Raw genomic sequence first — 16,611 nt, forward strand, 5'->3', positions numbered from 1 at the left:
TTGTATAAACCACCAGAGCATGATGTCCAGACATAAGCCTAACATATTCATTACAATGACACTCCAGGTCAAAATACCGTGTTTGAAAATTACAGCAGATAGGTCAAACAATATAGTTACATAGTTGCATTATATAGTTAGGTAAGCATTCATTTTGGGAGACTATTTATTCTTTCCTCCATGCAGATATGAAGCCATTTTTGTAAGTCTTCATGGGAAGTTCTGATATAAACACAGTCCCTCAAAATAACTTCTAAATAGTCCTAATATCAAAGCAAGGATCTCAAGACAAATTAATAAGACTAACTTCAAAGACCTTCCACAAAAAATACCTATGATACTTCTTTTCTTCATGAAAAAAACAACAAACCCCACAACAAACAAAGCTATTTTCCCATAGCACTCCAAAGTACACCATGCATCTTATAACAGCTCCAAGTTCCACCAGTTGATTTTTCCAGCTGTGCAGCACAACTCCACCTCACCATCAAAATGAGAACCGGGCACCTTATCAAGAGTTTCCCAGATCAGATATTTTATAGGGAAAACCCTCCCTTCCTCTCTCTGGGTCGCTGCTGGTTTTCCACTGAGTCAGCTATCTGACTCCATTTATCTGGTTCTATAAAGCCTTTACCCCAATCACACCTAGAAACAGCAAACACTGTAGGAAGTTTAGCAGAACACCTAAGCTTTTCCAAACTACTGAACTGATGGAGCTGCAGACACAGTCCTCTGAAACAGGATGGGCAATAGGAAAACAGATCACAGGCTTAAAAGCTGACTAAACAAGGTAAAGGCATGTGACAGGTCACATCCAAATGGTTTCCTGTTCTGTATTTTTCATGCACTCTTCAAAATATTTGCCAAAACATTTTATATTATAACTTAGTTTTGTTAAATATATTGTGTGCAAACAGAAGTCTGAGGGGTTTTGCTGGACAAAAACCTTAGAACAAAGGAGGGAAACAACAACTGGATAGAAATGGTGCAAAAGCATTTTGTGGAGTGTTTAGCATTAGAGAGAAAAATGTCTTTCCTCTTTATCATTCAATTCAATGTCTTGGGATGTGTATGTGCACATATGCTTGATACTTAATGAATCTTATAAGTGCATACTCATACAGTTTAAACAGTTTGATTGGTCTACTGACAGATTATACTAAAAAGAGCACTGATGCATATCCACAGACATTCTCCAGTCCATTTGTCAATCTTACAATTTAATGTTATTTGTTTCCTGAATTTAGGGTGTGGAGGGGGAATCACTGTTTTATTATTTACTTTAAATCAGAGATTTCATACATGAACTTAGTTCTGTAGACACCTTTGTAAGTTTAAGTCAGAAAATATGTTAGAGTTTAATGTACATGTATTTTATTCCTGAGATAAAAACACAAAGACTTTAGGCACACTGTACCTTTTAATAATTTAGAACATGTGACATCATGGTAATTTCTATTATTCTGTATTTTATTTAACATCAGTAACATGCATTTGTTTTGGAAATAAAAAAAAAAAGAAATAATCTAGGTTGGCAAATAAAATATTAACATACCCATACTAAAACATTACTATCAGTACATCTATGAAATACACCAGCTGTATAAGGAGCTATTGGATGAAATCCTGATACTGTTGACATCAAATGGTAATCACTGCATTGCTTTGATGTGGCCTATATTCCAGCTATTCTGTTTAAGCGTCATTTCCACCATGATGCTAAGAAGCAAGTCTGATATTACAACTTTTTGAGGTGACAAAACACTGTAAATACATTAGCACTTTAACTCTCAAACTTTTCCCAACATGATTTTTCATGGTGCAATGCCTATAGATAGCTCTACTGAAAACATACTGTTTTGAAAATTAAAGGAATGCACGTGTAAAAACCAAACAAATGAAAAATAAAATCCACTGCCCTTTACAGGAGACTTGTTTTTCATTACTCACCAACTGACATCCTTCCAGGGACTTTACCAGCTGAGCATTCTGACAAGAGAGAATGGAACCAGCCAAGTTCAGCATTACACACACTGCAGATAGCAGCATGAAAAAGGTTATCTGGAAAAAAGAACAAACAGCCTATTATTATTCGCTGCAAGAGGCAAACAAGAAAAAATATCATTTAGACATTCCAGAGCTTCCAGCCTGTCATACAATTACATGAATGGTAACATTTTATACATTTTAAAGAATAAAGTATTCTTTAATCTGACAACATCCTGAGTCTCACACTATAAGAGAAAGCTAAATCACAATTACACTTGACTATAATCTATTTTCCTCCAGCCATTTCAAACCATCTATTTATCTCCTACTTTTATCACACACTCTGAAAATTTAATGGGGTTTACGAATGAGCATTAACAAGATTTGAAAAAAGTATTTTTATAATCAAAAGTAGTCTTAAAACAATTTAAATACCTTTTGATGAGGATATGGTTATCTTAAAAAGCAGAGGGACTTCTGAATGTCACGTATTAAGACTTTGGACAAGTTGGGGGAAAAAAAGGTGAATAAAATTCTGGATATATAACTACTTGGGTTTTAAACAACAATTACAATTTAAGCGTCATCCTCTGTATCACCTACCCATTGTGCTAATTACTCCTTTCGCCTCTTTTCAAAATATGTCAAAACAATCATTAACTTGATTGCGTCAGCTTACCTATCATTTTATTGCTTTAAATATAAAAAACCTGGCCCAGTGTGGGCAGACAGAAATCTCAGTATGTAGGGAATTCAATACGTACGGAAATAGAAAGGCACAAGCAGTAAGAGGCCAAGAATAAACATGTGCTCAATATGTGGCCACCTTAAATATTCAGTGTTCACATTGCCATATAACACCCATACTCCTATTGAGTTACCTGAAATCAGCAAGAAATTTTGTTGCACCTTTTTTCTGTATGCATGCCCATAGTTTACAATCTTTCACTGTTCTCACAAGATATTATCTTTCATCAGTGCATACGCTACAAATATTTTTGGCAACCTTAAGTCCAAAGTGGTTGGATTTTTTTTGTAGTGTTTTTCAAATGAAAAACAAGAATTTGAATAGCTTCCCTCTTCACCAACCTAAGCCTTACTTGATGGAAAAATTCCCAATTGGTACATCTAAGGGTTAAATTATATCTCCACTGCATATTTTGAAAGAAAACAAGATTTCACCTGTTTTTACAATTTAACACTCCTATATTGTGTGTATGAAAAAGACTCTGTGACAAATCTGGGTCAAAGTCAAAACTTGTAGAGTAAAAGATGTACTGTTACCATATAATAATGGGCAACTAGATAATGTCTGTGTCTCTACATATTGTCACATATGCAGAGAAACACTGATAGTAAAGTAGTATAAAATCTGCACTAACAGATACCTTGCATACTCAGTATTTATATATCACCTAATTTTATTATTTCCTAATTTTTGTATTTTTAATCATTGTAATGCAAGAGCTTTATGGACTTACTTTTGCAAAAATTAATATACTTGATAGTTTTTAAAACACTGAGCTTTCTAACATACTAAACATGATTTTTAACATACTTGGTTCTAGCCATTTAACTGCAAATTCATTTGAACAGCTAATGGAACTTTTCCCCAAAATAGGAAATTGATTATTTATTTGTTTTGTTGTTTATTTTTTATGTTGCCAGTATTTCCAGCACTAACCTTGTACTGCAAATTTTCCTGGAGGAAATCCACATTATTGGTTATATCATATTCCTTTTATGAACCATAGACGTTCCTGAAAAGTCACAACTTTTAAGAAGTTCTGATTGCCTTACAGAAAGGAGTAGCCAGGTGTGCAAGTGGACATAAAAACTTGTTTGATTCAAAAAAGTGTAAACATCAGACACCTTTTCTCTGACAAGTACAGTTCATATATGAAACTTCAGCCATTTCAAAAACCACCAAAGTAACAAAAGGTGAACACCCTCTGACTTGATGTTGATTGACTTGGGTAGGCTGATAGGAAATGAAAAAAACATGATGTGATGCTAGCTGATGAAATCCAGTCCTTTGCTGACATATAACTTCTATATAAAGTCATCAACTGTGTATAATCTCAACACCAGATCCCCTTTATAGTTCTTCTGCTACAACACCGACTAATAGTTAATTCTTCATTTAAGACACTTTTCTTATTTATGCAGTTGTCCCCTCATTAATCCCTGGCAAAGATACTTCCTCACCAAAGAAAGTCTACAAAGTTGTATGAAGTCTATAAAGTTCTGAAAGGTCAAAGAAAAGAGAGTCCTCTATGCTGAAGAACACCTACTGTATCAATTCTGCTCCAAATGCCCTTCATTAGTCACATACCCTTCGGGAAAAGAAGGGTCCCAAACAGTTTTTGAAAGCTACCACAAGCACTTTTTTTTGGAAAACCAAACAAAATCCCCTATAATCTCCACATTATTAACCAAAGGACTTACAGACTTCAGTTGCCAGCTTTGTATTCTTCCAAGCATCACAGCTGACAACAGGTGTGTAACCTATGTCAGGTTTATCCATCTTTATACTTTCTCTGTATCAGCATTCATTAATGATGAAACCTCTATTGATGTTTCCAAAGTAACCTCTTCCTCTCGTCACATGCAAAGACAAGAGAGAAGGATCCAGGACTCTGTCAGAATCATGTAACAGGCTCCTACAGTTTCTGCTCTGTGGGTCTAAGTCTCACATTCTATATAGAAGTTGCATTTAAAACTGACAACCACCAGTGACATGGTCACATATCAAATGCTGAAGTTCTCTTTCACACTTGTCTTCCCATTTTTGTTATTTTCTGCCTCGCTTCTCAATGTCCCAGGCAAGGCACTACCTAAGCTGCGCTGGGTGTGTATGTAGTTAGAAGGGAAAACTTTGGTCCTATGAAAGACTTTTGCAACTACCTTGCCTCCTTTTTGTTCAGTCTTACCTGGACATCTGATGTAGGTATTGTTCCCTGCTGTGCTGGAAGTGTTCTTTTTGACTCTTCTCCAAAGTTTTGGGAAGTATAAATTTACAATTCAACCAATTTCTTACTGGTTACTCTTTATTCCTTCAGAAAGCTGGCAGAATACAGCAATGTAAAAAAAAGCTGCACTGGCTCCATGCTATGGCAGAACTACTGAAGAGTCAACCCAGGAAATAAGGAAGGGCAGAGCCACATGAGGCTCCTCTTTACACTCCCTCACAGGCAAGAAGAATCTGGCTTTAATTTGCATTACTGAAATTTTCGAATAGAATAACATTAGCTTAAAGCAGAAATAATGCTCAGAGCAACAGTACTGAACATCGTCCTTCAAAAGAGTAAGAATCAACCATTAGATTCTTCTGGGTTTTTTCCAGGTAAGAATTTTAGTAGTAAGAGCTTTTAGTGAAATGATACAGTATAAAACAAAACCAAAAGAGAGCCAAATATGTTTCATTTTCTCCTTCTACTGAGTGAAGAAAGAACTGTTTAGGGTACAGAACACAGAAAATTATCAACCATAATGCAGCTTATGCTGGTGAAGAATCACAAAACAAGAATTTTCATATTGATATTGATATAAACCGTATCATATTGATATAAACCAGAATTGGAGTAATATGCCTTCAAGGACTAACCAGATTGCCAGCCACCAATATTTATGAAGCTTATCTTTCTACTAAGTAAAACAAATGCACTGGGTTATTTCATTCCTTCAGTAGCAACAATAAAGAAAACAGAAGAGAGATGCCAGATCACACACAGTCCTGCTGTTCACTCTGCCCACAACACGTTCATACTTAACTGCTTAATCTCCTCCCTTTTTGTGTTAACTTGCAAGCATAAAACGGAACATAAAGCATTAAGATTAATATAGTGAAAGAAAAAAGATTATAATAATTCTATTCATGTTTCTTTGAATAATGTATCTATATACATATTACACATCTATGCTTTTATGCATCTTTTTTTCTAGAGTATTGCAAATGCTTTGAAGGGATTCCACTGTGTTTTGCTCATGGGCAAAATCAAGATTTACTGTTTAGATAAAGCTTCCTTTCTAAGGTAGACACATTGCCTTCTGAGATAAAGAAATCAAGCATATTGGGTTATTTCATACAGGGGTCACCTCTAGAGACTTCTTTGCTAGGTCAAGTATCTACACAGGTCTTCATTTGACTGATCAGATCAGTGAACAAAGCATAAATAAAAGAGGTGCAGGATCGGAGAAGACTTTTTTATGTTCTTCAGTAGAACGAACGTCTCATTAATTCAAAGGTGAATTACTTTTGAAACAAAGAACAGGGAAAACTTTGCCTTTCAGTCATTTCTGTGTCCTTAGAGAAATGACATTGGGTATTCCGGACAACCTCTGCTTATGAATTACTTGAAATGAATGACACCAAGAAAGAGCACCCACCATGCATGAGTCTATAAATGGAAATACTACATCCTGCGATTCTAACGAGGAGGCAGTTACCAGCCTCTGGCCTAACGCTATCAGTTCGACTGCAACAAACATAGGCATTCCTCCGTAAATTCTCTTCTGACATAACCTCTTTGGCAAATGACAATTACTAAAAAGGTTGATACCAATCAGAAGAAAAATGTTTAATTATCATGAATGGCCTGATGAGCCTTGATTATTTCTGCAATATCAATCTGATGTAAAATATTTTGCAAAATACTAAGGGATACTGTAGGATAAGCATTAGCTAAAGAAAGCAAACTGAAATTTGGCAAGGAATTACCCCACTTAAATATTCCAGAAATTGGTTTTAACTGAATTACACATTTCTGAAAACTGTTTTAAGTATAAATATGCAGAGTATTTCAAGAGTGAGTTTTTATCATTGTAGTCCCAACATGCACACTTAATAACAGACCCCATGTGTCTGCACAGAATGAAAAATCAGTTCTCACCATGCCTTTACAAGGGAAGGCCCATAATAAGGGACCTTCCATATTGAAAGAAAAAAAAAAAATTTAAGCCCTAACCCTAACAGGTTATGTTATTTTTCCACTATAAAGGAATTTATTTGTACTGCTATCTTTAGAAAAATTGGTAAACATGCCTCTAAAATTAAATAAAGAGTACCATGGAAATCATTAAGACTAAAGAGGCCAGAATATACTGAAAATGTTTGAAAATATAATGCAGTTTCCACTTATTTTTCCTACTCTGGTAATTTTTATTCCTTTTTCATGTTTCTGACACAATGCTATTTTTGATAACAGATTTTTAAAAATAATAATTAAAATGTAATTTGGAAAATTTGTTCACTGGAGTATACTAAAAAGGAGGAAAGAATTTTTAAAAACATCACTTTCTAGTCATGTCACAGCAGAACATTCTGCAACGTTCTCAACTTTCTTAAGCGGATACAAGCCTAAGAATGCATGTGTATTTAATAAATAATATGAAAATATGTAAATATAATTGTTATTTTACAGACTATATGCCATCAGAAGAACATTTCTCCTATCAATGTCACAATTCTGCCTGGTATTTTTCAGTCAACATAGTTTGAGCAATAAAACATGAAAAAGTAATCTGAACGACAGCTGTATTTCCCAAAACTAATTTGCTTCTTTGACACTAATACACAGATTAAATCAGTGTCAAAATGGTTGTTAATCATATTGCAAGAAAACAAACACTGATTATATTATGCTTTAGAACACTATTCAGTACTTCCACAGTGCAATCTCCTTTAGGAAGGAAGAATTTCCAGCAGCAATACTAAAATTTAGGCAGTTTGGCAAAATGGAGAAACATCCCACAAAAAGATCTAAAGTGCAACTATGAATATGCATTGCATTCACATTTTATAGAACAAAAATACAATTAAAAAATTATCTTCCTGGTATCTTGATTATTCCAATACTGGTCAGTCATGCTTTTTCAACAACAGAAATTAACTTAGTACTTCAATACCAAAAACCCTCACAGAGATATGATAAGGACATATTATTATTTGATTAATTCTATGAAATGCACATTTGAATACGGCAGAGAGACCTTTTGAAAACCACCATATTACCCGATAGTCTGAAGCTGTATGAAACCTGCATCTACACTGGTATCTGGATGCTTCTGAGATAGGAAGTGTTAATTAACATCTGAGATATGACATGTTAATTAACTAACATCCATTAACTAATGGATATCTATATTTCAGTTCATTAACTGTCCCTTCTTTTTGTTCCATATTTGCATGAAGACCATACTGTATTGCTTCCTTCCAAGCAAGAATCAGAGAAGTCCAAGCTTCAAAAGAATGGAGGTAGAGGATGAATACATAGAGAAAACTCTTCCTGAACTCTTAACTAATGGGAAGTAACTCTGGTTTCTTCTCCATGTTATTAATATTCACTTTCTGGATAACTCTAAATACTATCCTCCTCTGTTACCACAAATTACCCAGAGATGACCATCAGAGCCCCCCAAGTGAAGTCAACCACACACCACTTCCACCAACAGAAGCCTAATCCCCACAGCTCTCTGTAAAGATTGTGCTAGATAAAAACCTGAATAGCACATCAAATAACAATTTTCTGTGGGTGTCAAGGATGAAGGCTTTTGTCAGTAATGATACTGATACACACTGAGACCCAGCACAGTTAACAGTGAACACTGATTGAGTATATACCTGGTCTCATACCTGGACTTGACATGGTCCAAAACTAATTGATGCCTATAGAGAGAGAAGAACACCTCTAAATCTTTCAGTGAGGGATGTAACAAGTTAACGTGCACTTTGGAAGTGATAATTCTCATGCATGTAATGTCTTCCTGATAACCAATGCCTGAAGTGATGCTTCAAAACTGTAGGCATGAAGTTTAGTTAAATAATGGTTAAACTAGCTTCCTTACAACAGGTTCCATGATCTCATAATGAGCCGTCTCAAAAAATACTTCCTTTGTTCTAAAACTTGCCATTTCATTTGGTGCCTTTTGCTAAGAAAAACTATGAATTATTACATCCTATTGACCTTTTCCAGGCCAGTAATGCCTTTTGTAAAATTGGATCTGTCTTATTCAAGACAGAACCATCATACCTATCACTATTCCTGTCACCTTTCTCTTACACTTTTCCAATGAGGTAATTGGAACTACACTCAGCATTTAAACCATGGGTTTAAACCGTGACATACATAACAAGATGCTACGGTTTGTTCTGTATTTCTTTCCTAGTAACCTTTCCTAATAACACCTAGCATTTTATGTGTATTACTGAATGCCAAGTATTGAACTTCTCTGTCATACAGCATTTATCATAATTCAACTTTTAAGTTCTCCTCTGTAGCATTTACCCCACAAGCAATAAGTCATACACAGGATACCTATTACATATATTTTTTCATATAGCAACACTCACGTACAAAGCAACACTGGAAGGAAGTAATACCAGAGGAACAAACAGATTTCACAGGGTAGCAGGTCTGTCTCCTCATTCTGGCTTTGTTAATAACTAGCCGTTTGGCCTCAGGCAAGCTACTTCAATGATTGCCTTTTCCACAGATATGAAGTGAGAACTCTGAGGCCATATAACTTCATAAGTACCTACATGCATCTGACCATATTAACTATTTGCAAAAAGCATCAATCAAGAACTTATGTACCAGACTACATAAATCAAGACCTCCTCCAGATTTCTGCAGGTCCAGCCTTGTGAGCTTGAGCTTGGTGAGCTTCAAAAGTTTCTTTTGGCAACGTGTTGAATCTTACTCTACCGCTTCTTGCGGGCAAACACCCATTTGGTTTGCTGACTAAAGCACATATAGAGCATTTTTCTGTTACAAAGCCCCTTAAAGTGTTTGAAGAAAAAGTTTCAAGGATGAATAAGCCATTCCAGAATGAGCCATCTCCCCAGGAGTAGTGTGCACTTTCACTTTGAACTGAATGTCAAAATAAGACACAACCTCACATCAAAGCAACTGTGTGAAAGCTGACTGGCTGAAAACTTTAGCCATAAGCAATTATATCAAATATGTAGCATCCCTACATTTTCAGTACCTTATACCAAAGGGGTGAACATACCTTTATGCCTGCTATATGGAAGAAAATAGGCAAATGTATAAAGCAAAATAACTACTGCATATTAATAAATCAGGAGCACAGTAAAAAGGAACAGCACGCATTAAATATGGTTTGAAGAATGACTTAGTACTACAAGGATGAAGTCTCTACATACAATGTAATTAAAGCCCTCCAAAAGTGCAAATATTGTATCAGATGAAACCATATTTGTAGAAGCAAGCTTTTATTTCATTCCTCACACTTTCATTTTGGAGATATGTACAAAACAGGATTTTCTTTTCATTGCTGGCATTTCAATCACTATTTCCCCTCATGGTTTTCGTGCTTTGATAGTCAAGACACTAACACTTAGAAAATGTTACCTTCTGTGCTGATGAAACATATTACTCAACACTACTGTGTAATGTACGTTGAGAAAAATCAGGAATTGACATGTTAAGCTTGCTTCTGAAAAACTGCCAATCCTCTGTAAGACTTGTAATACTTCATCTATGAGTTTTCTCCTGTTAATTCCTGTCCTGTAGTTCTCTGCAAGGTCATAAAGTCATTGTTGAATTAACTTTTTTTTTTTTTTACATTACTGAAATACTTTGTAGAAAGCAAGTTTTTTGAGACACTGTAGTTTGACATTAGATACTACAGACTTTTCCAACTACATTGAATATGCATGCATATATTTAATGTGGTTTAAAACATATACATTTTAATACACACATTTATGATTTCTAAAGCAGCAAGAATAGCCAGAAGCAAATGTGCTTGTCTTTGTAAAGTACTGTTATCAGTAGATTAAAAACTTCACCATGGTATTTTGCTCACAAAGCTTTGGCTTACATGGTCTATACATAGTAACATTTATCACAGATTATTTTACAGAATTTACGGTTTCCCAGACAGAGATGCAGAAGGACACAACCAGAAGCAAAACTGAAAATTCATGAGCACCAAGCACTATGAAGCTGTAAGATCAGCAGCTGTGCCCATACTAAGTTAAGGCAAGATTATCTGGGCTACAGACACAAACTACCTGTTGGATCAGTCAGATGCTGAATTTAATATGAAGATTTCTGACTCTTCCGTGAAGTCAGCTTCTCCACAATAAACACGTGTGCATTTTCTTTGCCCGCAATGCAGACAAGCAGCTCATCTCATTTCACCAAGGGATAAATAACATTTTTATGGCTAATAGTGTGCTCATGGGAAACTTACGTGAGTGGGTAAAGCACTGTACAGTCATAACTTACCTTATTTCAGACTAACATTTCTTCTTGCCTATTTCCCTAAATAATCACATCCCTAATAATAAATATGATGAAGTTTTAAGATCTGTTACACTGAGTAACAGATAATAGTCTGTATATATACTCTTCCAACGGTTCCTTCAGAAGCTTTGCAGGAACTCAAAAATTTATCAACATATAACCCTAAGAATACAGGATTAATTCTCATTAAATCAAGTAGTAGTAATTATATTTTGCTGTTGTTATTATTATGATAATTTAAATTATTACTATTATTATTTTATCTTAATGATCTAAGTGATATTTTAATATTTCAATATATTTGATTCAGTTGTTTTCTGTATTCTCAAATCATTCATTCAGGAAAACAGAATTCAGAATAAATACACTCAAATTTTGCCCACTTCTGTAATCAGAAATGTAAGATGGAAAAAAAAAAAATCTCTTAAATCACAGAATCCATAGACTAAAAAGACTTGATGGGCAGTGTCTCTCACTTCTGTTCAGCGTGGTGCTATGTGCATGAAGAAGAACCTGTGTTAAGTAGAGCCTGTCCCAGATGAGCTTCCTTTTAGTGAGCAACTGTGCTTACTCAAGGCAGGGAAGATTGCTAGGACTGAAAGATGTGGGCCAGAGGGTCTCTGCATGGAGCAGAGCTTGAGGAACAGGCAGTAGCAGCCAGGTTGCACAGAGGACAGAAGAAACCATGTTATGAACCTGCCACTTGGAAAATTACTGAGGAAAGCAAACTAGCAAGGATTCCCCACAAAGCTACCTGGATTCTGAGAAGATTCATAGAAAAACCCTTTAAGAATTTCTATCCTCTCTTCTCTAGTTCCATTATAAAAGGTAACTATTACAGTTTATATGCCAAGAAAAACTGGCTTTAAAAGCATATTGATCTTCTCTACCCAGGTCACTATAGAAGGCCTAGACAGCTCTACCTCAAATCCCTGGCCAACACAAGGCCCTACTATGAACAAAAAACAAAGCGCAGTTCTTCAACTAAGTAAAAAGAAGCACAAGCAGTTAGTAATAGTCAGAAGTCAAAACTAGGCAAATTTAGACTAAAGTACTGATTTTTAGTAAGACTTATTAACCATTAGAATACTGTATCTATGAGCATAATGGAGTGTTCATCACAAAGGCAACACTAGATATCATTTTTTGAAATATTTTAAGAAATATTTTGGACTATGCCACAATTTCAAAGGAAGGTTTGCAGTTTGTGATCAAGGTTATTTGGGCTGTTATTTAAAGAGGTTGTAGTATATGATTCTATTGATCACTTCTGCTCTTGTAATTTATTCAGCTATAAAGTACACAACACAAAAATATCGGAAGATAAAACTCAAACTTCATTTAAGTACAGATTATAGAACTAAATAGATAACTCACACATAATTTTAAAATGAGTCCATTTAAAAAAACTTACTACACAGAAATGGCAATCAAACCAACACTTTTGACTAACGGTTTGCAAGTACACAACAAAACCCAAAATTTAGCTTCCCATTATTTGCCTCATAATAGATTCATTTCTTTCGTGACTCAATTATATATCACTTTGAAAATTATTTCTCAACATGTGCCAATAAGAGACTGATAGTGAAAAAGTGTTGGCATTTCAGATCTGTTTAATTCAGCATTCCATGTCCTTTGCCTAAATTAAAATAAAGGTTTGAACAAAAATATTTTTTCTAAGTCTAAAGCAATGTTCTATATTAAATAGGCAGAAATATTCCCTGCTGTGTGACACAGCATGAGGTTAAAGATTTTAGTGCTTTTATGTTAAGAACCATAAATCATATTCTGTTTTATCCTGAAATATATAAACCCATTGAATTCTAGTAATTATTAAATTAAATTACATTTCCTCCAGATAAAATTCCTTTTGACTCAGTCTAATGAGGCTATTTAACTTTTTAAGAGAAAGCTGAAACCTTGGTATAAATATTAAAATACATGTAACAATTTCTAATTTCAAAGCTAAATATTTCAGATGAAAACTTCTAAATTTAGTGTACATTATTCTATTGACCACGATACAGTTCTATTAACTTGTTTTCATTCAAATAGATCTTGTAATTTAATTAATTTATTACTAGTTGCTTGGTTGTATCTTCATTTCTATATTTCTTTATAAAAATTCTCTGTGGAAAAACCTAACTAGAACTTCAAAAATTATGCTATTTGAGATTATAACAAATGCTACTGGTTTTAATTTGCAAGAAAAATTATGCCTCCTTCCTACTCTATTTTATTTGTTGTTAGAGTAGCAATCAGCTTCAACCAACAAGAGCACAATGCACCACAGAAAGGGACACTATGTGTTACCAATAGGATTTGCATCACACAGAACAACATCTATTTAAAAACCAGAAGAAATAGCTCAGTTTCCTTCTGCATCACCGTGTAGTAAATAAAAACAATAATAATAGGGATTTGGTAGTTGCTTTCCGGGCTTTTCAAGAACCCTAGAATCCAAAACCCAACCTTGTCTCTGTATACAGGAGTGACCGATAAAGGAAAAGATTTATTTATATCAAAACAAAGCTCCTCTAGTATCTCAGAAGAAGAGTATTCCATTCAATACCTCCAAGAAATTCCCCATTAGTAATGACAATTTGCATAGGTGGAAATTCTGATGGCCATACAGATTATTTCCTCAAGTATGATCAAAGGACTGCAACACAACACTGAGTTTAGCATTGTTATATTCTACATACAGTAATATGTGTTTGTTATTTCTGTAATGCTATATTACAACAGTATCAATTTACTCTTTTAATATTTTAATATTTTGTAGGGAAGTGTAACAGGGGGCCTGATTTAGTAATAAAGCCCTCATGCTCTTAGCTCAGAAGCATTAATTAAGTAGAAATTCGTCACAACTAGATACTTCAGCATTTCCTGCTATTTTGATTCTAATTAACACTTTCAACATCTACACCTTTCTGAAGTGCATTAGAAGGTACAAAGAGTAATTCCAGGAAGCTTGGTAACGAAAGCATTTTTCCCCTGAAGCATGAACAAAAGCTACTATACAGAATCTTATAGCTCATGGAGTATTTGAGCTGTAATTTGAGAATGAAGCGCCATATAACTTTCAGTCCTATTTGAAAATGAAAAGCTTAGTCCAAATAGATAATTTTATTAGTTGCCCTGCCAGTTATATCGTCTCCCTATCACTCTTAGCAAGGCAGCAAACACTTCTAGATCTAGATCTGCAGTAATTAATTTTGATAACTAAAAAACTTTTCAGTCTGTTTCAAACCCTTTTCATGCCCTGACAATAATCCATTCCTCTCTTGTCCTCCCCCTTCTCCCCCACAGCAACAGAACTTCCAGGTTTTAGGCATATTTGTTTCTATTTTTCCATCCTTTGCTAAGGTGCTGAATGCAGCAACAGCTGAAGAAATTCTGACAAAGCAAAAAGTAAAAGGATTTTGCAGCCACACTGCAACAGGATCCTTTCCAAAAGGGAGCCTTATACTCTCCGCACTGCTCTGGCATCCATTTGCCATGTGAGGATGAACACGTATCAGGCAAAGGCATTACCTTTATGAAAATTCTTGAAAATTCATACTAAAAGTCTTACCATTTGCTTTCAAGACCTCTGCACCAAAGGTTCCTGAAATTAATAGATTCTGTGTGTCTGCTAGAAACCTTGGGCCTATAAGGCATTTGATTGTGTCAATCTATTCCATGAGTGACAAACACACACCTTTACCCCCCCAAATGTTTACATGCTGAAATTAGTTCCCTCAAATTCTCTAAGATTCTGCATGTTGACCCTCACTACAGAGCATCCAAACTTTCAGGGCTTCCAATAAATACACAAACATGCATAAATATAATAAATTATATAATTACATCATACATATATACAATATATTGTATTATACTGTTAAATATATTTAAAACTTAAAAGAGACAATATGATATACTTCTTTTCACATTCACTCACTTGAAAAGTGCATTTTATACTGATCTTAACATCAGTGGCCTACAGGCTACTACTATATAAGAGAGGAACAAGTAGAGAAGCTTTACTTTTTTTCAGATAAAATTCAAGCTATCTCTTTAAGTATTCAAGTAATGCCTGACACTTCCAACAGCAATTTTAACAGCAAAGTTTGCTGGCAATTATTTTCACAACAGAGAACAAGTTTAAGTTTTGTCAAATAATCTATTAAAAGGGCAAGGGGAAGTAACAGCTGGTACACTACAGAACCTCAAAGTTTGCTACATGAAAATAAGCACTCAAAAGAATTTTTCAATGATCTGCAGTTAATACTGCAACAAAATTTATTGGATGATCTTTATTATATGTGCAGGCACTCAACAGGAGTCCTTTTGACAAAAATATTATTTTATATAGTAGTTTATATTGTCTAATTCTTATCACTGACATTTTCATTAGTACACCAGTGCTTCCCTAAATAAAAAAAATCCATGCACATGAAATTAACTTAAAATATACCTTTGAAAGAAATCAAACAGCATAACCTATTTTAATGCTACTCAAAATGTTGTCAATTTGAAATGCTTCAAAAATGACTGCTCCAACTCTACAATCAGGTGGAAAAAGCAGAGTTTATATCCAGTGTGATCACAAACACTTCAAACGTAAATGCTCTCTGAATAGAATTTTGACCACATAAGCCAGATTTAAAACTTGCAACTATGTCAGCCATACCAGTTTAATTTTCTTTCCAATATTATCTGAGGAAGTAAGAATTGAAACTTTAAAAAATTATTTAGTAAAATACTATTTCTCAAAAATGTTCTATAACAGCAGAACATGGTTAGATTAGGAAAGAAGACATTTTTCTAAATTCATTTTGTATATAACAAAAAAATCCATATTTAAACAAAACAGCCACCTAAATCAGTAAATAGAAATTAATATATTTTTAAAAAATGTGCGAGTAGTTCAGTAAGTTCAAAACAAATCTGTGTAAGACTGAATTTACTTCCACAGCAGCTGCATTAATAGGGTCTTCCATATAAACAACATATTACATTTTGCAAGTGTCACATTGCTGGAAGGATTCACCTCCATGGAAGTGCTGGTGAAATGCTACTCCATGTAAATTAACCTTCAATAACATCTGTAGCAGAATACCCTGAGGAAATAAAAGCTCATGTTGATCTGCTGACAAGGACAGGCATCAAAAGGCTATGCCAGCAGCCCTTCCTGGCAGTAGAATAATTAGAGAGAAGCAGGTTGTAAAGGTCAGATACACAAATATTTTGCATCTGGCTTTCCCAAAATATTAATAGCAATTAACTACTCATGTGCAATTATTCTTATTAATGAATAGTTGTGTGGTCTCTCTGAAAGCTATCGTACCAGAATACT

General features: G+C 34.5%; 1 protein-coding gene across 3 annotated transcripts in view; it reads right to left on the minus strand.

Moving 5' to 3' along the window:
• ENTREP2 (endosomal transmembrane epsin interactor 2) overlaps positions 1-16,611 on the minus strand; it is a 145,630-nt gene that overhangs the window by 51,227 nt on the left and 77,792 nt on the right. For all 3 annotated transcript variants that reach the window (XM_074838002.1, XM_074838001.1, XM_074838000.1), the window contains exon 3: positions 1,951-2,061. In XM_074838002.1, coding sequence (XP_074694103.1) covers positions 1,951-2,061 — 111 coding nt within the window. The remainder of the gene's footprint in view (positions 1-1,950; positions 2,062-16,611) is intronic.

This window comes from Strix aluco, chromosome 12, assembly GCF_031877795.1.
Source record: "Strix aluco isolate bStrAlu1 chromosome 12, bStrAlu1.hap1, whole genome shotgun sequence".
Lineage (NCBI taxonomy): Eukaryota > Metazoa > Chordata > Aves > Strigiformes > Strigidae > Strix > Strix aluco.